General features: G+C 50.2%; 9 protein-coding genes across 9 annotated transcripts; 3 read left to right on the top strand and 6 right to left on the bottom strand.

Annotated features, from left to right (window-relative positions):
• Nucleotides 1-737: 737 nt before the first annotated feature.
• Nucleotides 738-1,859, bottom strand: VTN77DRAFT_9797 (uncharacterized protein; the record flags this gene model as incomplete). Its single annotated transcript, XM_069426442.1, has 1 exon — nt 738-1,859. The coding sequence occupies one exon, from the start codon at nt 1,857-1,859 to the stop codon at nt 738-740; it is 1,122 nt and encodes a 373-aa protein (XP_069273622.1).
• Nucleotides 1,860-2,809: 950 nt separating this feature from the next.
• Nucleotides 2,810-6,789, bottom strand: VTN77DRAFT_9796 (uncharacterized protein; the record flags this gene model as incomplete). The annotated part of the gene is made up of 2 exons (XM_069426441.1): nt 2,810-3,911; nt 3,965-6,789. 2 exons carry the CDS (start codon nt 6,787-6,789, stop codon nt 2,810-2,812), a joined length of 3,927 nt encoding a protein of 1,308 aa, XP_069273621.1.
• An 837-nt stretch (nt 6,790-7,626) lies between these two features.
• VTN77DRAFT_9795 (uncharacterized protein) lies at nt 7,627-9,678 on the bottom strand (the record flags this gene model as incomplete). Its single annotated transcript, XM_069426440.1, has 4 exons — nt 7,627-8,379; nt 8,433-8,572; nt 8,625-9,379; nt 9,455-9,678. 4 exons carry the CDS (start codon nt 9,676-9,678, stop codon nt 7,627-7,629), a joined length of 1,872 nt encoding a protein of 623 aa, XP_069273620.1.
• Nucleotides 9,679-9,862: 184 nt separating this feature from the next.
• Nucleotides 9,863-10,149, top strand: VTN77DRAFT_9794 (uncharacterized protein; the record flags this gene model as incomplete). The annotated part of the gene is made up of 2 exons (XM_069426439.1): nt 9,863-9,878; nt 9,929-10,149. The coding sequence occupies 2 exons, from the start codon at nt 9,863-9,865 to the stop codon at nt 10,147-10,149; spliced, it is 237 nt and encodes a 78-aa protein (XP_069273619.1).
• Nucleotides 10,150-10,206: 57 nt separating this feature from the next.
• On the top strand, nt 10,207-10,992 carry VTN77DRAFT_9793 (uncharacterized protein; the record flags this gene model as incomplete). Its single annotated transcript, XM_069426438.1, has 1 exon — nt 10,207-10,992. The coding sequence occupies one exon, from the start codon at nt 10,207-10,209 to the stop codon at nt 10,990-10,992; it is 786 nt and encodes a 261-aa protein (XP_069273618.1).
• A 1,074-nt stretch (nt 10,993-12,066) lies between these two features.
• Nucleotides 12,067-12,748, bottom strand: VTN77DRAFT_9792 (60S ribosomal protein uL15; the record flags this gene model as incomplete). Its single annotated transcript, XM_069426437.1, has 5 exons — nt 12,067-12,291; nt 12,350-12,415; nt 12,477-12,527; nt 12,584-12,665; nt 12,717-12,748. The coding sequence occupies 5 exons, from the start codon at nt 12,746-12,748 to the stop codon at nt 12,067-12,069; spliced, it is 456 nt and encodes a 151-aa protein (XP_069273617.1).
• Nucleotides 12,749-13,407: 659 nt separating this feature from the next.
• On the bottom strand, nt 13,408-14,050 carry VTN77DRAFT_9791 (uncharacterized protein; the record flags this gene model as incomplete). The annotated part of the gene is made up of 2 exons (XM_069426436.1): nt 13,408-13,907; nt 13,981-14,050. 2 exons carry the CDS (start codon nt 14,048-14,050, stop codon nt 13,408-13,410), a joined length of 570 nt encoding a protein of 189 aa, XP_069273616.1.
• A 3,264-nt stretch (nt 14,051-17,314) lies between these two features.
• Nucleotides 17,315-20,640, top strand: VTN77DRAFT_9790 (chitin synthase I; the record flags this gene model as incomplete). Its single annotated transcript, XM_069426435.1, has 6 exons — nt 17,315-17,336; nt 17,640-17,815; nt 17,877-19,526; nt 19,591-19,992; nt 20,060-20,563; nt 20,626-20,640. 6 exons carry the CDS (start codon nt 17,315-17,317, stop codon nt 20,638-20,640), a joined length of 2,769 nt encoding a protein of 922 aa, XP_069273615.1.
• Nucleotides 20,641-22,018: 1,378 nt separating this feature from the next.
• VTN77DRAFT_9789 (uncharacterized protein) lies at nt 22,019-22,708 on the bottom strand (the record flags this gene model as incomplete). Its single annotated transcript, XM_069426433.1, has 2 exons — nt 22,019-22,176; nt 22,255-22,708. 2 exons carry the CDS (start codon nt 22,706-22,708, stop codon nt 22,019-22,021), a joined length of 612 nt encoding a protein of 203 aa, XP_069273614.1.
• Between the last annotated feature and the right edge of the window lie 665 nt (nt 22,709-23,373).

Below are 23,373 nucleotides of genomic sequence, written 5' to 3'. Positions count from 1 at the left end.
GTCTTCTTGGGCTGCCTGCGCTGCCATGAGCATTGCAGGTGTCGCTGAAGACATTGGCGACACGAGGAAGACGCGTTCGAGAGCTGACATTTTCGCTTCCCTTGGCGGCACTCAAGACATGCTCTGGCATGTTTCATGATGGTCGATAATGGGCGATGAATGCGACTGTCCCAGTTGATGTTCAGCTAACCGGCGACATGTTCCCGGCTAATAATTAATTGTTCGATCTGGGATGTTACCCCACGGGGCCACGGCTTTCTTTCCGCAGAAGTCGTTCAACTCAGAAGGACTGTCATTAAAATTGAACATTCTATAATTATCAAGGTCATTGGCTATCAAGTCAGCTTCGACCAGATATCGGAGCTGCCCGTCCGTTTTCAGATCTGCCTTTCTGTCTTCCTTCCTTGTAATCCTTGAGAGCGAAGCTGCTCCCGCTGTTGCTTTCTAGCTTTCTTTTTTGTTCGGTCATTTTTCCCAGGTCCTCTGCAATTGCAGCTTTAAGTCGCTGTTTCTGAGTTCAAAATTGATATGACGGTTCCCCTTGGGTTTCTTTCTGAGACTCGGTCGATCAAAGTCTATTATATCAAATCCAAGATAGGTGTCTTGCTCGAATATAGCCGAATGCAGTGAAGCATGAGATAGCAAGCATTGCTACTCAAGGCGACACGGTGACCGCAGAGAGATTTAAGCATCCACAAGGTGCAGCATATTAAACTCCTGTATAGCCCATTTCCCCATCATTTGCCAGCGCATCTCTCTATCTCCAGTATCAAATCAGCTAGCCTACCGATCGTTTTCACATTTCGCGCGTCACCCTGCTCATTTCCGGGGGTATGACCGTCCCGAGCGAGCAGGAAACTGTCCCATCCGGCGTTGATAGCACCCCTGTAATCCTTCTCGTAGTCGTCTCCAACATGTATGCAGAACCACCGGGCACGATCACTTTCAATATCTGACGCTAATGTCCGATCATGAGTCGTCACAAAGGCCTTCGCCTGGTGCTTCGCAACGTCGAATATTAACCTGTGCGGTTTCTCTTCACCAGCCTCGTAACTCGTTATGATCATATCAATATCATTGTCTTCGTCTCGACCGAGCTCTGCCGGAGACGGAGGTAAGGACAGTGACTGCTCCTGGCCCCCAGCAGTTATCTTCCTCTCTTCGAATCCCGGTAATTCCATACTTGATCGGCCCTGATCTGCACGGACATCGCCCACCTTCAAGTCCAGGGACTTCAACACGGCAGGGACACGATCGTCAGAATTCGAGATTACTCCAGTGACGATACGGTCAAAGACAGCCCTTCTCCTTTTGAACTCTGTCAACTTCTGAAACAGAGGCGCCACATCCTCGTACAGCGCGTAGCCCCTCTGGCTAGCAAATAAGTCCAGCAGAGACTCTACCATCCCATCCGGCAGCTTCTCCACTTTTCCGCGATCCTCTCCCATGACTTTGGCGAAACTTGCGCGGATAACATCACTCCACCACTCTCGAGGACCACCATACCGTCCACGCAACACCTCCTCGCGTCCATAGTTGGGAAATCTCTTGCTCTGCGCTCTGAAGGCCTCCTTAAACGCGCTCTGGAGCTTTGTGGGGGTCACGACGGACGGTGGCAATCCAAACGAATGCGCGACAGACGCGTACAGTTCGGGAACGGGACGACGCGGATGGAAAAGGGTAGAGAAGGCGTCTAACGTGAGGAGAAGTAGTCGTGGCGGGCCAGCTTTGCGGTGCTCGAGTTCGGATTCCCTGTTCGTCGAGTAGGGACTGGTTATGATGGTTCTGTTGGCATATTTGCAGCTGTTGTGCGCTGCATGGATAATACTGCGAGGGGAATGAGGAGAAGGAGCACGCATGGAAAGAAGCCTGAGTGCCGTAGCAGTGGCTGTTGCAAAGATTTCTGCTCAATTAAGCCCTATGTCTAGTATCGAAGGTTACAAAGCGCGTAAACTCAGTAATTGGATGAGATTGTACTAGCAAAAGTCAACGTTGGGGTATATTCAGCAATAAAGTGCAAGCTGCGGCAGTGACATCATCCCGGAGTGTGGAGGTGGAGTCAGGAACACCAACCAACCTTCAACTTCACCTCAAGTGTGCATGAGAAATCATGTGACTTAACAAGGTGATATAAAATTCTCACCGCACCATACGGAATAGTCAGATCAGGATCCACATTGAAACTTGGCGGGTAACTTTACTGGACAGCTTGAGAGAGTCTGGATGAGTCCATGAAAAGCCATGTGAGGCCAAGATCTGGGGTATCTGGGGTCCCCCCCATATCAAAAACCTCGGCAAGAAAGATCTCAACTTCTCATTGCACAACAGCCTCACCAGGTCCTGTAGTGAGACTTGGCGGGTAGCTTTTACTGGTCAGTGAGAGTGAGGGCTAAGGCTACCCCAGATTATGCATGAGCTGATAAGGGCCGGATGAGCGCAGAGCTGAGAGTCCGGAACATGTCACCTCACCTCCCCTCCACCCCCTCTCTCCTTTGTTCACCTTTCTGTTTATCTTTTCATAAGTACACAGGTTTTGAGTCTGACAAAGCGAAGTTACAGGAAAACAAAAGAACTCAGAAAAACCTCGACCCTTCATTATACCAGATTCCCTAGAACTAGATAGATACACTCCGACAAACGCCAACTCCATATCCTTTAACTTTGATCCAAATCAAGTTCATATCCCGTACGCCTTGGTCCCAGAACCGTGGTCTATGTATGTACAGCACAGTAAAAGCGAATGGTTCCATTCCAACGAAACAAGCATTTGTATACCAAGTTGTTCATGTCCAGATTGGCGACGACAAGATCATTCCCACTGTCCCTGACCCATCAGCGCCCCCAAGCCAGACCCAGCGGCCCGCTGCTTGCTCAACAGCGCCGCAATGTTCGATCCACCTCCGCGTTGCTTTGCCCTCAATTCCCTTTCCCGTTCACGCTCGCGGGCGGCCGTGTAGTAGTTGACAGCGCCCTTCTTTCCGTTCGATGCCCCCAGGGGAGGACCCGTCGTGGTGCGAGTGGTAGAACCAGATGCTGAGGATGTCGAACTGAATGACGAAGATGACGACGAGCTGGTGATAGTGCGGCGGAGGAGCGGCGGCGGTCGGATGCCGATTTTAGGAATCGCGTCCGTAGTCGACGCAGACTGGAACGCGGCCTTCCCGTTGCTAGAGGCAGAGTTGGAAGAAGCAGCCCGCAACAGAGCGAGACGGTCCACAACTCGGCCACGCGTCCGTCGGGGATTAGGGGGGATGGTGAATCCGTCTGCAGATGTTCTCCTCTCCAGATTCGCATTCTCGTCTTCATGCGATGGTCTCTCGGCATTATCCAAGTCGGCAGGCTCCTCTTCCTCCATCGATGCATCCTCATGGAATGAGTCATATTCCGGCTTTTCGATCAAGAAATATAGTGATTCTCGGATCTCAGCAAGCGTTGTGGGTTTCCTGGACACCGCGCTGGCTGCAGTGCGGCGAAGCTTAGCTGGAGGACGGTTGGCAACATCAGCAGCCGAAGGCTCCAGCGGTCGTTTTCGTTTGCTGCTTCCAGATGCTGCTGTATCATTCTCCGAGAGCTGTTGCTGGATGTCCTGAGAAGATTGATCTTGCGAGCTTGGACCCTCATCAAGGAAGTCAAGGTCCATGTCGTCCTCCGAGTCTCGGTCCTCGATCGACTTGAAAAAGGCCTGCGTCTTCGGGTTGCTCGCGATTTCGCCAACCTTCTCGTCAGCAAGCAGCGCTTTGCGCATCTTTGCAAACTCTCTTCGTTTTTCCCGCCTACGAGCCATGCGTTCGTCCTCGGAGTCATCAAGATCCAGATCATCGTCTGCTCCACGCCTGCGACGAAGCGCTCCACTTGTGATGTCTTTGAGAAGTTTGGCGACTTGTTTCTCATCCATGGCTCTCTGGTGGTCACTAGAGGGCAGTTAGCATATGAACTTCACTGAATCACAAAAAAGAGCACTTACGCATTAAGTGCAGCAAGCTGTTTCTCGTCGACGACTTCCCCACTGTCGTCGTTGATCATTGCCCGGTCTTCTTCGTCTTCCTCTCCTGAGCTGTCGTCACTTGCACCTCCTAGACCAGCATACTCATCCTCTGATTCCTCGGCAGCTTCATCGATGTGCTCCTTTGCTTTGCTCTTGGACTTATCAAAAGGTACGGCAGACTTCTTCTTGGCAGCCTTTCTCATCACATCAAACGCACTCGCTTTGATCTCAAAACCATCATCCTCTGCATCCGACTGCTGAGCATCGCGTCCACGACGAAGAAGCCGACCTCGTTTGTTTTGGGCTGGAGACTCGAGGAGTACAGTATCTACTGTAGACGCAGGCGGGTCCAGGAACCGTTTCGTCTGGTCGAACGGAGAGAGCACGAAACCGACATCTTGAGTCGGATCCGGGATCTGCGAGACCTGCGACCAAGTGTGTGGCGCAGGAGACTCTGATACGCGGTTATCAGATTGTGTATAACCCGCGAGCAAATCAATGGACCCCCTTCGTTGCTCTTGGCTGTCCTTGACTATCACCTGAGAGTCTGCCTCTAACACCTCTGCGACAGGGAGACCAGGATCAGGGAGGGTGCGGAGCATTTTTAGTGAATCTTCCTCGTTATCTGGCAGACTGTCGGCCAAAGTCCCGGCAAATGCTTGTGTCAGACCCATAGTGAGACCATTGGAAGATGGCATATCAGGGAATTGAGGCCGCTTCGGGGTGTCTGAAGACCCAGCCACTGATTTAGCGAGTGTCTTCACTTCTTGTTCCTCGTCTTCGTCTTCGTCATCGCTAATGACTCTGATACGGCGCTTTCTGGGGCCTGTTGGGGCGGGAACCTCGGATTCGGCGTCCGATGACATAGTCTCAGTACGCTCATCCTCAGATTCATCAGCCTCGACAGCTTCCTCCTCAACCAGGTCCTCGTTTTCTTCATCTCCTTCAACTTCTTCCTCGTCATCTTCTTCGTTTTCCTCTTCCTCTTCCACTTCCTCCTCCTCCTCTTCTTCTTCATCGTTGGCCTCGTCACCACCTTCAACCTCTTCAGACCCTGAACGCTCATAGTCCTCGTCTTCTTCACTGTCTATGTCGTTACCCTGATCTTTCCCACGGGCAGCCTTTTCCCGTCTCGCAATTTCCTCAGCCTCCTTCCTTGCCTTTTCCATGAGATCTTCAACATCATCCTCCATAGCAGCACGCTCCTCCGCTGTCTCTATAATAATACCCCTTGCCCTCAGCTCCTGTATCCTCTCTTCCCTCTCTTTCGCAGCTTGTTGCCTCGCTTGAAGGCGTAAGGTGGCAGAGAGTTCAGCTGGAGTCATTGATGTACTGCGCCGGGTAGGGGATGTGAGATGTGCCAATGCCTTTAACTTCAGCAACGAAGCCGGCTCCTGGGCTTGCCTGGCAGGAAGGTTCTCGAAAGCGGCGATACGACGACACTTGGCAGGAGACGTAACGACTTCCAGGTCGCTGTCTGAGTCTTCTTTCTGGTGCTGAGCAACATCCTGCCGTGACATTCGGACACGGACAGGCGGTTTGGTGAGCGGTTTGCGTTCCGGCTTCGGTTTTGACGTTGTAGGTTCCGGTGCCGGGGTGGGCTCTGGAACTTCGACTCGTCCAACAGTAACTGGTTCCTGTGGTGCAGGTGGCTGTGTCATGATTTCTTCCACCGAAGGCAAATCGCATCCCTCTTCCCTCTGTTCTTCTGCGACAGGATGTGATTTCTCAATTTCCACAGCGCAATCTCGTATCGGAGAAGTGGGCGGTGTCGTCTTTTCATTTTGTCCCTCCGCATCAGATGACGGAGCTGAGCTAGAAGAGGGTGCAGCAGTAGTCTCAGATTTCTGGGGTCCCTGAGGCTGCATGAAATTGAACCGGGCGAAGAAGCTTTCTTTTGTGATCTTTTTCTTCGTTTTGGCCTGGTGCGCGAGTTGCATGTTCCTGCTCATCCTCTGCGTCTCCCGATTCATCTCTTCGATTGCCTTCTTACTGGCTTTCCGCGTCGGCCGGGACTGCTTGGTCAATTTCCGCCCAGAGCCTGCCTCATCATCACTGCCTTCGTCTGACAGGATCTCAGAGCTGAATTCTTTCATTTGCTCCGCCCTCGCAGCCTTCTTTTCCGCCTCGATTCTCTCCCGTTCCTCTCTCTCCTTGCGTTTCTGCTCAACCAGCGCGAGGAATCGAGAATTCGGTTTCAAACGTGGTTCGAGTCGATCTTCGTCTTCGTCGGGAACCGGTGTTTCCTCGTGATCTCTGTTAGGAGACGAGACAAAAAGCGGCGAAACTGAACGCTCGCGAGATCGTGACCGATCGGACTTTTCATCAACATCGGAAGGTTTCCTCCTCTTCAAGAGCCGCCTACGAAATCCAGTCGCGGGCAGCTCATCTTCTGAGGATTGAGCTGATGAGTCTTCCTGTTGTGTCTCGGGAGGTTGCGTCTCCTGCAATTGGGCATGCAACCTTCTTGCTACCCTCTCATATGCTGTTTCGCCTTCATCTGCCCTGGGTTTCTCGGCTTGCATCCGAGCTGCCATGCGGCCCCTGGGAACAATAATGTTCTCATCGTCATCGTCATCGTCCTCCTCGTTGCTGCTGACGCTCCTGCGTCCAGGACTCAACTTAGACTTCGCAATTGACGGTCTCGGAATAGTGATAGAAACGCCGTTATCCGAATCTGAATCACTGTCAAAGGCGGCAAGCATGGCCTTAATTTTTCTCCCGGGAGTGAGAATCTGCGGCGAGTCATCATTCCCAGGAGACGCGGAACGCGTCGATCGAGGAGTAGAAGGTGAAGAAGTCATGGTGCAAAAGTAAAATTATTCAAATTCAATTGAAAAAGAAAATCATAAACATGATAGTAATGAACAATGAACAACCGGCTTCTGGAGGAGACAGGGGAAAATGGCAGGGTTGATTAGATATAGCTATGAAGCAAGGCGCGAATCCTCTCCCGCCTTCTCTTGCTATGGCTATGCGGGTGACGCGCCACGGGAACGGGAGCGCGTTGACTGAGAGACGCGCTAGTCCGCTTCAGTGAGTATGGACCCGACGTCATAGCTCAATCACGTGCCGATATTAAAAACGATAAGATCATTGCAGGGCAGCATTATTGTCGGGTGTATAAGTAGGGCAATTTCGGAATTTGTACTGTAGATTCTTTTCCGGATCTGATACTCCGGTGGCTACAGGTACAACAAGACTACAACAAGACCTTATTGAGTTTACATCTTCCTTGGTTCATATTCCTACTGCACCGCAGTCTATCGCATCTCCTTGAAGTCAACTGATCATTTGCAACCCTAACTAAGCCCATGCTGAAGGATGATTTACAAAGAAACCCCGGCGCCGCACGCAGACTCCCTTGCTCCGGAATGCTATTCCCTTGCTCATAAGTGGATATCGACCTATCCGGCAAGTATTAAAGTACAAAAAACAAAAGCAAACAAGACCAGTGACAATGCAAGGATGAAGTGAAGAAACCCCGTTAACCCCAAGCAAACCCGAGTAAGATCTGATAGCTTATTTGCAATCACACCTCAGGAGAATATGAATCGCAAGCCATTATGTGGGCCAGCAGTACGCCAGCAGAAGTTATCTTGCGAATTAAGTGCATCTGAGGAGATGCTGTGGTATCAAGATCAAATCTCGATGTCAATGTCCAGGTCAAGGGCAGCAATGTTCTCATCATCTAGGTTCTGATGACGAATGACCGCGATACCCTTGGGTTTCTTCTGACTGCCGGAGGGAGTCGCGCTGCGTCTAGGGGTATCAACATTCGCAGGGGTATTAGATCCAGGCGTGGGCGAGCCAGTGCTACTAGCGTTACCACTATCGAGGAGATCGTCCTTCTTGGGTGCAGGCTTGTTGGTTGCGTTGACATCATGAATGATCTTTGCTCGAGTCTTAACGCGGGCGAAGGGATCCGCGACAGCCTCCCCACGAGCCACAGCAGCTGCAATCTTGCGGTTTTGCTTTCTCTCTTCAAGCTGTGCACGACGAACATTCTCAGCGTTGAGTTTCTGGTTGCGGAGATTGATCTCAGCAAGACGTTGTTGCTGGGTCTGCTGCTCCGATCGGGGCTTGTAGAGACTAGTTCCAAAGGCAAGCTTTGGACCAGTAATTTCAGCAATTTCAGCCTTTATCTTAGCAATCTTATCTTCGTCTCCGTCGGCGACAGCCTCCTTCAGCTGCTTTTCCAACTCGAGGCGTTTCCAGATCTGCATCTTGCTGTCCAGGGATCCTTGTTTTCGCAGTTTTTCATTCAGCTCCTCTTTGGTGAACTGGTGATTGATGAGCCTATTGATATCGGCGACTTTAGCGGCCAGCATCGACTTGGTTGGCATCTTGCATTCCTCGACGGCCATCGTCTGACGCCAGCGATTGAACTCAGCCTATAGGATAATTAGTGCTAAGCATACGGATAGTAAGGTCGTAACCGACAAACCTCGGTGAAAGGAGAGTCTGAGCAAGCGATGAATGGAAATTCGCGTTCGGCTTTGCCATGTGCCAGAAGAGCATATTGATTGGTGACGAAGGAGCGTCCATTTGTGCCTTCCATAGCATAAGGGCGACCTTCTGTGAATTCTGTAGAGAACTTAGCTCGATATCACAGGGAGGGAGTTGTGCCAGAACATACTCTTAATCAAGCAAACTCGGTATTCATTCTGGCCCGTTTCCCTATTCGGTCCGATGTTGAGACGAGCAAAGCAACCAGAAATAGCCTCATCGAAACCTGGATAGAAGCAGACTTGGGCAAAGTTGCTACGTCCAACACGCACGCGCTGGAGGTCTTTCAGGTCTGCTGGAGGATCATCCTTGGGAACTGGCGGAGAGCGACCAGCCTTGTCATCATACTCGACCTCGCTCTCGCCCTCGGCATCAGCATCAGAGTAATCTTCGTCATGCGATGAGCTCCTACGCAACGCCTTGCGGGCCGATGCACCACGACGGCGAAGCTCATCGCGCTTCCCTTTCTCTTCACGCTGCCTCTTGTATGCCTCAATAGCACCCGACGCTTCACCAGCCTTGCGTCCTCCCAGCATGGTCTTCTGGCGGGTGCTCTTGCGTTGACCCTCTTCAAAATCCGTTGTGCTGGCTTTCCGCTTGTTTTTCTTTGCTTCTAGGCGAGCCTGTTCACGTTCGCGAGAAGCAAGGAGACGACGGAGTGCAAGATCTTGGTTGTGGCGATCGACTTGCGCGGCACGTTCGGACAAGATCTCTTCACGTTTAATTTCCGGCAGTGCCATAATCTCCTCCTTATCCTTGGCCGAGTAATAGAGTTTCTCGTAGGGAAAGATGGGCCCATCACTCTCATCGTTGGGCTGAGAGTCATCCGACTCGGATTCAGACATGCTGGCTGACTGCAGGGAACGATGGGACTCAGCTGAAGACCTGTACAGCACAAGTCGTGCTGATCAGCGATGCCCACGAGATGAGAAAAATCTCAAAGAAAGTTGAAAAACTCACAGCTCGCCTTCTTCAGACTCCTCCTTCTTTGCCTTCTTCGATCGCTTAACGGCCTTCGCCGTTCCTTTGCGCGCCATCTCTGGTGGGTCTGGAGACGGTTGCTTGGTGGATGATGAAGGAGCAGGGGGAGGAGAAGCAGATTTGGGTTTTGAGGGTGGTTGGGAGGCTTCCTCATCAGAGGAGTCTCCCGCCAGAGCGAGAAGCTCATCATCTAAGTCAGCCATGGTGAATGACTAGCGAGCCGGAGCCTCAGGTTCCCCAGTTTATCCGGCTCTCACACACAAAGGGTGCCTAACGACCCTATGACACAGACAATGCGACTCGCAGGAGGAGTCCCTCGACCGCAAGGAGCCAGCCGTCAGAACAAGGAAATGAGAGAGAGGTTTCCAGCCCGCCAGAACCCGTACAATGATCCAAAAAGGGGGTATATTTCTCTAAAATTTGCAAACTAGAAATCAGGATATAGTAATATAGAGCACTATCGCCGAGAAGAAGCGGAGGACGGCGGCCACAACGCCTGGACGAGGGGTTGGGTGAAGAGGACAATCGCCAGCGCGACGTTCATTGCGTTCTGGGCTAGAAGCCGCCTCGAAAACCGCGCACGCGCCAAGACGCCACCTAGCCGCGCGGCTATCCGCTCTTGCCTAACCTTAGAAGGGAAGCTCCGATCCGAGATCGCGCAACAAGTCACTTAATGATTCACTCAGTCATATCGCTTGGTTTCAGAGCATTCATTCACTGGGCCATTCACCATGGAGGCCCTACCGTCACTTCGGAGATATGCACTTACACATAATCGCCGACCTCTGCGGCAGACGGCTCCGTTGTTCCTGGACTTTCTAGCTCCGTCCGCCGTGCAACCGCCTTCATCTCGTCGTTACTTCTCCTCCACACCGTCTACATCATCGAACGAGACTGAGGGATCCGAAGCGAACCCTAAGACGTCTACAGGCAAACCCAGATACATTCTTAGCAAGAAACAACGAGAGTACCTCGATAGTGCGATTCGGGTCAACCAAGCCGGCGAACTCGCGGCGACGCTCATCTATGCCGCTCAGAAGCCCCCCGTGGTGCGGTCACACCCTCATCTGCGCCCTTTGATGAAGCACATGTACGACCAAGAAGCGGGCCATTTCTCGGCGTTCAACCAATTGGTGGCCAAGCACCGCATCCGGCCTACAGCGATGTATCCGATCTGGCAGGTCGCAGCCACGTTCTTGGGCTGGTCAACCGGTATCATGGGTCGAGAAGCAGCGATGGCATGCACAGAAGCAGTCGAGACGGAAATTGGCTCGCACTACAACGAGCAGGTGCGCGAGATTCTCAGCTGGATGGAGGAGGCTGAGCAGCGCGGCGAGGAGGTGGACGACGAGCTGAAGGATCTGCTGGCGTTGTTGAGAAAGACCAGAGACGAGGAACTGGAGCATCTGGACCATGCAGTAGAGAATGATTCGAAGCAAGCCAAGCCGTATGAGCCGTTGGTTAATATCATCCGATATGGATGCCGAGCTGCAATCAAGATTAGCGAGAGAATATGATGAACACCCACCCTTGCTAGTTGTTTCACAATATAGCTCTTCCAAGGGCTGTTTTCCGAGTGTATGAATAGACCTTTTTTCAGTGAATACGAGATATCCTCTTCCCAAAAAAAAGGTGAATCGAAAGCCGAGAATCCTTTTCTGCAATATCTCTATCATAGAAGTAGATTGAGACGGAGAACTCAGAAGTTGACTTGTCCCAATCTTATCTCCAGCAGTAACTCTTGAACCCTTGACCATCTGAACAAGCAAGAGTTCTCCGAGTCTGCAGAGGTCAAAGAGTCAGGATAGCATTGCTATCACGAAGTTGCCAACCTTTCACAAGCAAGCGTTGGGTTCGTGACAGCTTTGCTGGGGCAGATAATCTTGTCAAAGCTGCGTTAGAAGCTACAAGATAGAGAGAGTTATATATGTTGTGGCATGTAATGTTATCATTCTGCTCCTGAATTTTCACGGCCTGTGATTATGTGTAGAGAGGCAGGCGATGGTCCCGGAATTGCATAGCATCACAACACTTGCCCCCGGGAGCAGATTGAATTCCTTCGCTCTTGCTCTTCACAGTTACGGCGTCATCGGATCTACAGAGGGGGGTACAGAGGAAGGGGGGAGAGGATTTACAAGAGCCTAAAGAGGGGAAGGGTAAGGGTAATACTTACCAAGCGACGAGGATTCCGATTGAGAATCTGTCCCCTATCGCAGGCATTTTGGCGCTGTCGAAGTGTGTAGTACCTTACCTAGGTACCTGGGCAGAATATCATTCCACCCATGTTATCCGGCTGATTGATGCAAAGGCAGACGTCCATATTAAGTCGGACGTATAGGGTCTGCAAACGGGAGCCCTGAATGAAATGCACGAATAAAACGCGCATTGGTCTGTTCGGTAATGATTCAATTGACTAGAGCTTGCTAATCTAAAGCTAAACTCCGATTGAATCATTACCCAGCCACCACGCTGAAAAATGAAATGCCTTGCACTTTACTGCTGGTCCAGCCGGATGAACCAATGCAAGCCATAATAAATGGGGTATCTTCAAATCCTCTTCCCAAAGACCAAACCAAACAACAGCCTTGCCTTTATGCGACAAGCTCGATTCTGCCGCCAACTTCGGTGATCTTGCGCTCCGCCTCCTTGCTGACGTATCGCGCCTTCACCACCACGGGGACATTGGGCAGACGACCCTTGCCAAGCAGCTTGGCGTATCCCAAGGAGAGCAAATCGATGACCGGAGCAGTGTCCTGGGAGGAGGCGTTCTCGCCCAGATATTTGTCTCGCGTCTCTTGAGGCACGAGGGTCCAGAGCTACAATTTTCCCGTGTGAGTAGTGCAAATCGTAGCTTACTCGAGAAGTTCAACTGACCTTGTCAAGGTTGATGACGGGCTTCCACTCTTTGTTGCGAAGGAGGTGGTAGTGTCTCATACCGACCTAATTGAACTAGATTAGTTGACTGCTCTGGCGATATGATATTGGGGTTGTGATAACACACTTTACCGAAGTATCCCGGGTGGAACTTGTCCAGGTTTGTGCGGTGGTGGTGCTGGAAGACGGTGTAAGCAACGGAAACGCAAAGTCTGAGCGCGCCGATAAACTCACCTGACCACCGGCCATACCTCGACCTCCGGGGTGCTTGCGGTGCTTTCCTACGCGACCGTGTCCCGCAGACACATGGCCGCGACTGGAATTGTTAACACCAAACAAGTAAATACAGGATTGAATGAAGACTTACAGCTTTCTTGTCTTGGTCAGACGAGTGGGCATTTTATCAGCTGTGGCGGTTTGAGATGCGCTGTTGCGAGGAAGAGGATATCAACAGTGTAGGTCCGTAAATGATGCAGTAAACCAGTTGTAAAGAAAGGAATGTGTGTGCGCTCAAAATCCCGTCACGTGTGGAGAGTAAATGCTTGGCAAGTTGAGCTTACTTGGATCGGCGATGACCAATCAGATCGTCTAGGACCATTTGGAAAGAACGCAATCTGCGAATGTATGTTCTCATATTCAGAGCATATCTCCATGTATTTCAAACAATTTTGGTCAAGGTTTTGATTTGGCTAATTTATTGATTGGCATTACGAAGAGCTCGGGTACTGAATACTTATGGAAGTCGCTCTTTCAACCCGTTGAGAGAGAAGATGAAATTTTCCAGAGCCTGAATGCGAAATCTTCCTCGTTTAGAGTGCACGAGACTTGTTTCTATTCCATTGCGTTTTCGCTGCTTTATGTATGATATCTGAGGTGAAATGTGCCCGACCCTATACCTTAATTTTGACAATATCCTATCTATCAACAAGCTTTCACTGGGTATCAATGAAGGGGATCATCTCTATCTGACCTACAAGGTGATGCAGTAATTTCGTGTAAAAAAAAAGAGAAACAGAGAAACGACGGTAAAAAAAAAATCGCCGAAAGGCTCAGCTCAATCAATCTTCACCGTCGCCCGTCCTTTTCTTCTCCAAGTACGCCAAGAACCCCTTCGAGAATTCCGTAACCTGTTGATACACCTCCTCAAACCCATTGATCCCTCCATAGTAAGGGTCTTCAACCTCTTCACCGCCACCGACTCGAGAATGAACCGATCCATCGGGATTAAAGTCTCCAAACAGCCTCACTTCAGCGACCTTTGATGGTCGTGCTCCTCCCGATTTGATAACGCTCTCCCGAACGCGCAGCAGGTCCCGTAGGTTACTCTTGTCCATGGCGAGGATATAGTCGAAGGTGCGGAAATCCTCCTTGGTGATCTTGCGCGCGGAGTGGTTGTAATCGGTGATTCCGTGCTGGCGCAGTGTCGTCATGGTGCGATAGTCGGGGGGATCGAGCGCGTGGTAGGCACCCGTTCCTGCGGAATCGATGGTACCGATGAGGGAGGGGTGGTGACGAGCAGAGATGGATCGGAAGACGGCTTCAGCCATGGGCGAACGGCCTGGTTGAGTCTGTTAGTGGATGCGACAAATCTTTCAGGGCCCTTCGAAGACTTGGGTATCGACGTAACGTACAGATGTTCCCCAGGCAGACGAAGAGCACCGAGACCGGCGGTGCGGTCGAGGATGCTGTTGCGTTTGCCATGAATAGCACTCCTCCGCTCCAATTCTTGAGGAGCGGTGCCTGCTAATTTTAGAAAGGTCTTTCTAGGAGTGGATATATCTTCAAAAAAAATTATGCAGGCAGATGTTCTTATTTTGATAGCGGGGAAGATGATCGGATTGCGGAGAGCCTTTGCCCGCCAATGCACACTGTGCACAAGTCTTTATCGATAGAGAGGTGGTCTGTGCAGTACGGAGTACGTAATTTTAGTCATGTTCGACATTCTGCCTTCAACAAACCAAGCAATATATGAACGGACAGAAATAAGTCAACTTTAGCAAATAATAGAAAGAATTGAAAATTTTCAAAGACATACAACTGCAAGGATTCGCCGGTGGTCTCCCAACTACTAGTCGGCTTGCGTGTGGTGTGACTTGTAATCAAGTATTGCTCAGCGGACCGGAAGCACAGTATTCCACACCCGATGGCCTTGATCAAACTTACATGTATTTATGTGCACAACTCAATAGAAATATCTGTTCTAAGCAGCCTATGCAGTGTATATCCTAGTAATCACTGAAGAATTGAAGCTATCGGAACCTTTCTCTCCCGAATCGGGATTTGGTACAATATCCACACTTTTTTCTTTGATTATATATTCTTGTAATGCAGCTTGCGTTTCTGATTTGTAAGCAGTCTGTGTACTGTATAGTTAGTACGAAACATCCAGTTGATTACATCAACATCAGTATTAGCCAGTAACTACTCCATATTGGATTTGAAATCCCATGAAAGGATCATTGTGGGTCGAATTGGTCGTTTTCGAAGGAAAAATGGATTTTGTTGGTGATTGGGTCCGGCTGGCTTTGATACTGACCTGTTTCCAAGTATATAAGTGAAGAGTATAAATTGAACGGTTCTGCTCAGCAGGGGAGCTCCCCAGAAGTATATCCAGCTCTGGCAATTAGGACACCAAGACCTGCGTCTTTCCAGTCAACATGGCTAAACTGATTGTTATTCTTGGTGTTACTGGTAACCAAGTAAGTCAATCAATTGAATTCTTTTTTTCTTTTTCGAATCGCTGTGTCCTTTCTTTAGGAAAATATGGCAGTTTCCGTTGAAAGTTTCTGAGAGACAACACATTGATTGATTCACTGACGGAGTTGTTATTGTTAGGGATCTTCTGTGGCAGAGACATTTCTTAAACTCCCTGACTGGAAAATTCGCGGCATCACGCGTGACCCATCACAAGCGAAAGCCAAAGCGTTAGAGGCCAAAGGCATAGAAGTGGTCAAAGCCGACATTGAGGACAAGGACTCCTTGATCAAGGCCTTCACAGGGGCAAATGCCATCTTTGCCGTGACAGACTTCTGGGCGGGAGTCTTCAATCCGGCAGCCACTGAGGCTGCAAAGGCTGCAGGCAAGACTGTCAACGAGTATGCCTATGATCGCGAAGTGCGTCACGGCCAGAATATTGCCGACGCAGCGGCCAATCCAGCGGTGCTCGCAACTTTGGAGAGATTCGTCTATTCTGCCCTGAGCAATGCTCGGAAATGGAGTGGGGGCAAGTATACCTGGGTATATCACTTTGATGCGAAGGCGCAAGTGGTGGAGTATATCAAGAACAATCACCCCGAGCTTGACGCTCGAACGTCGACGGTTCAGATTGGAGAGTATGCGGACAATTGGCGCAAGAGTCCTGCGCTTGCGCCTCACAAGGTTGGACTTCTCCTGACCTCGGACTACATGGTTTCCCTCGAGTGCTAATGGTCTGCTAGCAACCAGATGGGAGTTTTCTGATCATCAAGCCTCATCGAGGTGATGCTCCAATCCCTATGGTCGTCACTCAGAAGGATACGGGATCTTTTGTTTGGGCTCTCATCCAGTCACCTCCGCGCATGCACCTCTTGGGCTATGGCAGTCTCATCGGGTGGGAAGAGTATGCTCGAATTTGGGGACGTATCCTGAATGTCCGAGCCGAATTCAAACAGGTCCCACCGGAAGAGTACCTCAGGGGGGCGTTTCCAGAGGATCTGGCCAGGGAGGTTCGTGAGGGCCATCAATACCAGGCCGAGTTTGGATGGGATGGCGGCGATCCAGACGTCAAGCATCCGAAAGATGTTTGTGCTCTTGTTCTTTCTGTTTGCTAGTTGTAACTATGGAGATGCTAACAGCACTTGCAGCTTGAGGTTGACGTTCCGACGACGAGCATTGAAGAATACATTCGCAGTGAAGACTGGTCCAGTCTGTTACAATGATTTGCTGCAAACACTCAATAGCTGGGACTTTTGTCTGCAGAGCAGGTTATCGTGTGTGACATAAAGTAACTTCAAGTTTTCCAAGGTTACGTATGTCATGTGAGTGAGTTCGGTGCCACGAGGGGCAAATTAGTACAGAGTACAGACTACTCGAGCAATCTCAACCAGTAGACTTGATACTTGCAGAAAATTTGACGTTGGGTGAGCCAGTCTGACCACTGATATTTGATCTGAAGATATGACGTGCGACGACCTGGAGAGTAATCTCGCAGTCAGCAGTTCACAGGAGGCGCAGCGCAAGAACCGTGGCTGTTCACGACGCTCTGAGCCATGGTTGGCCCGACGATGGTCGATCCCTGATTAGCGCCCACCGAGCCAGATCGGAGCCGTGCCTGGAGACGCCCAGGCAACCGTATAGTCACCAACGCAAGATTTTCATTTCTATTAGCATTCAAAATAGCGGAATAGAAGTCTCTAAAAAGTAAAGAAATAAAAAATGATTATTTATCTTCTGGTGATGCAGTATTATAGTGACGTACTTGGCGTAGACGAAACAAGGCAGGTTTCAGCTTGGCGGGAGGGCGCAGCGGATGATCTGAGCTGCCTAGAGTCTACTCTGTGAGTCCGTGCCATGGGTGACTGTTATATGATTGTTATTTGGGTGGAGAAGTTCCCCTCGACGGGCGGCTCCCCTCCTCCACACCAGCGGCTGTGAACCTCGTGGCGCAACGAAGGACAAGAAGTATGCTGGCCCAGCAGAGGGGGGCTGAATGACAACCTTTTTCTTTTTCCTCTTTTTCCTCTTTTTCCTCTCCTTCTGCTCGACGTAGACCTCAAAATTGCTTGAAGTTGCCTGTCGTTTGGTCGCAGGAACTCCTGTACTTATTGCTGTTGTCGCGGTGCTAGCTCCAGTGCCGCGCGGCGACGGCCTGGCGACAATCAATCACATTCCGCCTGCGTCACTCCAGCGATAACAGGCAAAAAATACCAATTTTTTAACCTCCGGCAGTCGCCAGTTACAGAAGCCACCTCCAGGACGGCAACCAAGATGCCGTCCTATAATCGATTGGGTGAGTGTGCTGGGTTCTTTTTATTGTTCTTCCCCCGGTTTTCGCATTATTTGCACCCGGTTGTTGCGCTGGCGTACCACCTGGTGAAACATCTGTTTAAGGAATCGAGCAGAATTCTTCGGCCTTGGCTCGAGTCTGCCAGATCATCCCTGTCATTCCATGTCATTCTTCTTGCACTCGATTGATGCAGCTTGACTGCAGTTTACTGTTTCTGTTTCACTTCTTGTTGGCTGTTCTTTGTCTTCGACTCGTGTTCTTGAATTCACAACGCAAGTGGTCGTAACTGACTAATTCCAACCTCAGCATCTCCCTACGGGGATGACGAGAGCCATTCGCCCGTCATGAACCCTCATCAATTGCACAATCGGACCCCGTCTCCAGGGCGGCCCTTAGACCATTACCAGCACGAAAACGCCCCCTACGATTCTCATGCGCATCTTCAAATGCCCTCCAGTGACCGTCTGGCCGCACAGCCTACTGTGAGTCGGTTGTGAAATTTGTTGGAAGCTGTCGACACTGATATCTTGGAAACTTGTTTAGTATTCCGTCGAGGGTATGCACAACTCATTCGGCCACAACGAGAATTATGAGCAGCTCCATCAGCCCACCTATCCCAGCTACGAGTATACGATACGCCCGGAGGACCACCATGATGCCTATTATACTCAACCCTACCAACCGACTGCGCCTCCGCAAGATGACTACGATCTAGGGCAGTACCACTCGCAAGATGATCGTGCCCCCATTCTGCACTCCGACGCCCCGTATGGGCCTGACTCATACGAACCACCGGATTATGGGGGGCAGCGGCAGCAGGAGGAGTACCACGACGAACCCAGTGTCGCGCCCACTCCAAGTCCAGCACCCATTCGGCGGTGGAAAACGGTCAAAGAGGTTCAGCTGTTCCATGGAAACCTGGTGCTGGACTGCCCCGTCCCTCCCAAGCTCTTAAGCCAAGTGCCTCATGCGGAGCCTCCAGGGCGCGATGAATTTACGCATATGCGTTATTCCGCCGCGACCTGCGACCCTGCTGACTTTTACAATGATCGCTTCACCCTGCGTCAAAAGCTGTTCGCCAAACCGCGACATACAGAGCTCTTCATCGCCGTTACGATGTACAACGAAGACGAATTTCTCTTCGCCAGAACCATGATTGGAGTATTCAAGAACATCGAGTATATGTGCTCGCGGACGAATAGCAAGACATGGGGAAAAGAGGCCTGGAAGAAGATCGTGGTCTGTGTGATCAGTGACGGACGTGCCAAGATCAACCCCCGAACTCGAGCTGTTCTGGCTGGTCTGGGTGTGTACCAAGACGGGATCGCAAAACAGCAAGTCAACGGCAAGGACGTGACGGCCCACATCTATGAGTACACGACGCAGGTGGGGTTGGAATTGAAGGGCACGCAGGTCCATTTGAAACCGCGCAACGCGACTCCAGTCCAGATGATCTTCTGCTTGAAGGAGAAGAACCAAAAGAAGATCAACTCCCACCGCTGGTTCTTCCAAGCCTTTGGCCGTGTTTTGGATCCCAACATCTGCGTTCTCATCGATGCTGGTACCCGGCCAGGGAAGAACTCGATTTATCAGCTGTGGAAAGCCTTCGATTTGGAGCCGATGTGCGGCGGCGCATGTGGTGAAATCAAGGTCATGCTGGAACATGGCAAGAAACTGCTCAATCCGCTGGTGGCGACGCAGAACTTTGAGTACAAAATGAGCAACATCTTGGATAAGCCGTTGGAGTCGGCATTTGGTTTCATCTCGGTGCTTCCTGGTGCTTTCTCGGCTTATCGATATGTTGCGTTGCAGAATGACAAGAACGGACAGGGGCCGCTGGAGAAGTACTTTGCGGGTGAAAAGCTGCACGGCGCCAATGCCGGTATCTTCACGGCCAACATGTATTTGGCCGAAGACCGAATCCTGTGTTTCGAGATCGTGACGAAGCGCAACTGCCGCTGGGTGCTATCCTACGTCAAGTCGGCCAACGGCGAGACGGACGTGCCGGATGGAATGGCCGAGTTTATCCTGCAGCGACGACGGTGGCTGAATGGAAGTTTCTTTGCCGCCGTTTACGCCATCACTCACTTCTACCAGATCGGGAGGAGCGATCACAGCTTCGTTCGGAAAGTGATGCTGCTCATCGAGTTCATCTATCAGACCATCAACATGCTCTTTGCTTGGTTTGCCATTGTATGTGATCGAAATAGTAGAAGAGACGAGCTATCCGAAGAGACGTCTGCTAATCTCGTTCTAGGGTAATTTCTTCCTTGTCTTTCACATCCTCACTACGTATCTAGGATCGAACGATCTCCTTGGGACGGCCGGAGTCGTCCTGGGGGTGGTCTTCGAATGGCTTTACCTGGCGACGCTCGTGACATGTTTCGTTCTATCTTTGGGCAACCGACCGCAAGGATCTAATCGGTTCTACATGACGATGGTGTATTTCTGGGTGTTCATCATGATCTACCTGATGTTCGCTGCGATCTTCGTGACCGTGAAATCGATCCAACAGGAAGTCGCGGACCACGATTTCAGTTTTGACACATTATTTAGCAACAAGCAGTTCTTCACGCTGATCGTCTCTTTGGGGTCGACATATGTGATGTGGCTTGTCGCGTCGCTGATCTCGTTTGATCCGTGGCATATGTTCACATGCGTAAGTCCATATGTTAACCTTGGACGATTTCGATATTAAGCTTGGTTGAATCTTGCTGACCTTCCAGTTTATACAATACATCCTGTTGACTCCGACATACATCAACGTGTTGAATATTTATGCATTCTGTAACACTCACGATATCACCTGGGGTACGAAAGGCGATGACAAGCCGGAGAAGCTGCCCTCTGCGAACGTCAAACCCGGCGGCAAAGTTGATGTAGACATCCCGCAAGATGACGGAGATCTTAACGCGCAGTATGAGGCGGAGCTGGCGAAGTTTGCCACGAAGCCCCCTAAGGAAGTGCGGGTGGTCTCGGAGGCAGAGAAACAAGAAGACTATTACAAGGGCTTCCGCAGCGCCGTCGTGTTGGTGTGGGTGTTTTGCAACTTTGCGCTCGGCGCGGTCGTCCTCAGCACGGCGGGGCTGGAGAACTTCGACACCAGCAAGAACGTGTCGCAGACGGAGAACGAGCGGGCCAACGTGTATATGGCGGTTGTGCTGTGGAGTGTAGCTGGTCTGTCACTCTTCAAGTTTTTCGGAGCGATGTGGTTTTTGGTTGTTAGGATGGTAAGTCTGCTGCCTCGTGGCTGCTTGGCTGTTTCTGTGTATTCCTGCTAACCATGCTGCAGTTCCGCGGCGTCTGATTTATCGTCGTCCGGTTTTCTCTTTTGTCTATTCTCATGAAATTCCCCCCAGCATGTTTGTATGTATAGGGTATTCGTCTGTCTGTCTGTCTCAGTATGATGTATGCAGTCGGGGTACGATACGATGTTGATGTTGACACGATACGATACCAATGGGTTGATGATTTCCCCCCCCCCCCCCTTCATGTCCTTTTCCCTGCACATGACAATGTCAATGAGAATGGCCCTCAATGGTCAGACCAGTCAATGTGTTTGCTGTTTGCTGTTTGTGTGTCTGTTCGTTTGTTTGTTCGATACCTCATCTCGTCGTCTCGTCGATTTTTATGAAGTTATGCTTTTTTGTTGATTTTTGATGCTTGTCTATCCGTTCGCATGGCGCATGAGTGTGTTTATGTTTATGTCTGTTGATGTTGATTTTGACTCTGTTCTCTTTTCAACTGCCAGGAACAAAGACCCAGGTGGTGGAAAGGGTTTGTTTGTTATTGACCGATTGATTAATTGATCGATGATCAACTCGATATCCTAATAAATATGCCCTATCCTATCCTGTCCAATAAATGGTAGTCAGTTTGTTAGATATGTAGCCAGATGCCTAATCTATTTAAAGATCTTACTCCATCAATCAATCTCAATCTCAATCTCAACCTCCGCGATCCATTCCAGAATATTTATACTGTAGGTGTAGGCTGTTTGCGACGCGATACAGGTAGGCAAGTAAGTAACTTCTCATACATAGAGCATGTTAAGCAAGCAGTCAAATTCTCTATATGATAAACAGTGATACAGTACTCATGAAGAATAAAGGGGAAAAAAAACTCTCGTAACTAGCTTCTCCATGGCCAGACGGGGCTTTTTTTTTCATATACACATATACACATATATATACATCTCTATGGGTGATTCATATTCCATTGGAGTTGTTCTACACATCTTTCCGGATTATTGTCTCAGAAAGGTGAGTGGAGGCCTTATTTATCTGTGATGGGACTGATGTGGTGCCTTGGGTAGAAGGCGTGGCGCGGGCAAGGTCATATCGTATCATATCATATCATATCTGTCAGGCTAGGCATCGACATACCTACCTAGGCTACGCTACATACAACTAACCCTCTTATCTGTGCAACTAAATTTTCTAGTCTGGAGATAGAGCTGTGTATAGATAGAGCTAGTCCTATCGAAGTATGTACACTATATCAATATCTATATCTATACATATGAAGGTGTATATGTACGGTGTACAATTTCCATATCATATCCACCTAGTGTGATAAATATAATATGATACCCAGCCCTGAACAACCAAGCAAGTAAAAAAAAAGGAACAAAAAAGGGTAGTACCATTCATTACATTCTATTTATGATGGTCAAGAATTCTACTCTAACCCTTCGACTCCACACACAACGCTATCCCCCCCAAAACAAGACCCATCCCCAACCACGTCTCGCGCGGTATCACCTTGCGATCAACGTACCACTCGCCCAGGACAGTGAAGAGGAAAGCCATCGAGTTTGTGATGGGGACTGTGAGGGAGAGTTCTGTTTGCACACAGAAAAGTACGCAGTCAGTAAAAAAAAAACCGTAAGGCGATTTTTTTTGGAAGGGGGATGATGTACCATGCTTCCCAACCAACAGGAAAAACCACACACTCCCTGTAAGGTTCAGGACGAGCGGGATTGTATATGCTGGTGTTCGGAGGAGGTTGATCACCGTCCAGAAGAGCGTTGTGAGTTTGGCGCGGAGCCATGATTGCGATTGCGGTGTACTCCTTCCTGCATGTGCTTGTGCTCTGTCCTCGGACCGTCTGCCATTATCATCATCGTTGTTGTTGTTACTGTTGTTGTTGTCGTCGTCATCGTGGTACCTCTCCCCACTCGTCGACTCCGTCCACTCCGTCCGCTCCGTCCGCTGCTGCTGCTTCTTCGCCTCCTCCTGCCTTGCATTAAACTCCACTGCTGCACGACGGATGAACGGTGTCGTAAACCCCCATGCTAGACCGACGAGGATGAACGAGAGGACGTAGTTGAATGCGGAGGGCTGCTGGTCGGAGGGGGGAGTGTCGGGGTCCATGGAGATTGATCAGTAGGTCTGGCTGGCTGGCTGGCTGGATATCTGGATGGAGATTGTCAACTCGCGACGCGATTAATTTGATTGCGATAGAATCCAATTGGGCGATTCGATTCGATTTCGGAGAGAGGGATGGTATCTGTTGCGGTGCTGAATAGATAGACAAGAACGAAGACTGGCAGACGAAGCTATTATTATTGATCGCCAGTTTGCTTAATATTAATGGTGCTGTAGTAGTAGTCCGTACTTCGTACTCTGTACCATACCATACGTGAAGTCGAGGCTTGAGCTCAATCTTGGATTTAGCGGCGGTTGCGGAGATGCATGGGCACCCACCTACCTAGGTAGCCAATAAGAACCCGCTATCGAAAACGCGCTAATTTGAGCTTCGTTCCAGTTATTTGACCAACAACTTAGTATGTAATTGCATAAAACACAGTCACTGACCTCCAGGTGAGTATGTTGGATAACCCGCCAGACTGGAGGAGCTTGCAAAATGGAATGCTCTTTTCAGAAGTTTAGGCGGCGATGCGTTGAAAAAAAAAAGGAATGCCAGGTCTCCCTTGAATACATGTCTGTCCTGCAAAAGGCCTGTTACGCGCTGGGTCCAACCGTAGTCGCAGATACTCAGATTGGTGGTCAGGGAAGGATCAAGCGAACCGAACAGG

The sequence above is a fragment of the Rasamsonia byssochlamydoides genome (genome assembly GCF_041956645.1).
Source record: "Rasamsonia byssochlamydoides strain NRRL 3658 unplaced genomic scaffold VTN77scaffold_95, whole genome shotgun sequence".
Lineage (NCBI taxonomy): Eukaryota > Fungi > Ascomycota > Eurotiomycetes > Eurotiales > Trichocomaceae > Rasamsonia > Rasamsonia byssochlamydoides.
This window is presented reverse-complemented; position numbering and strand designations above follow the sequence as displayed.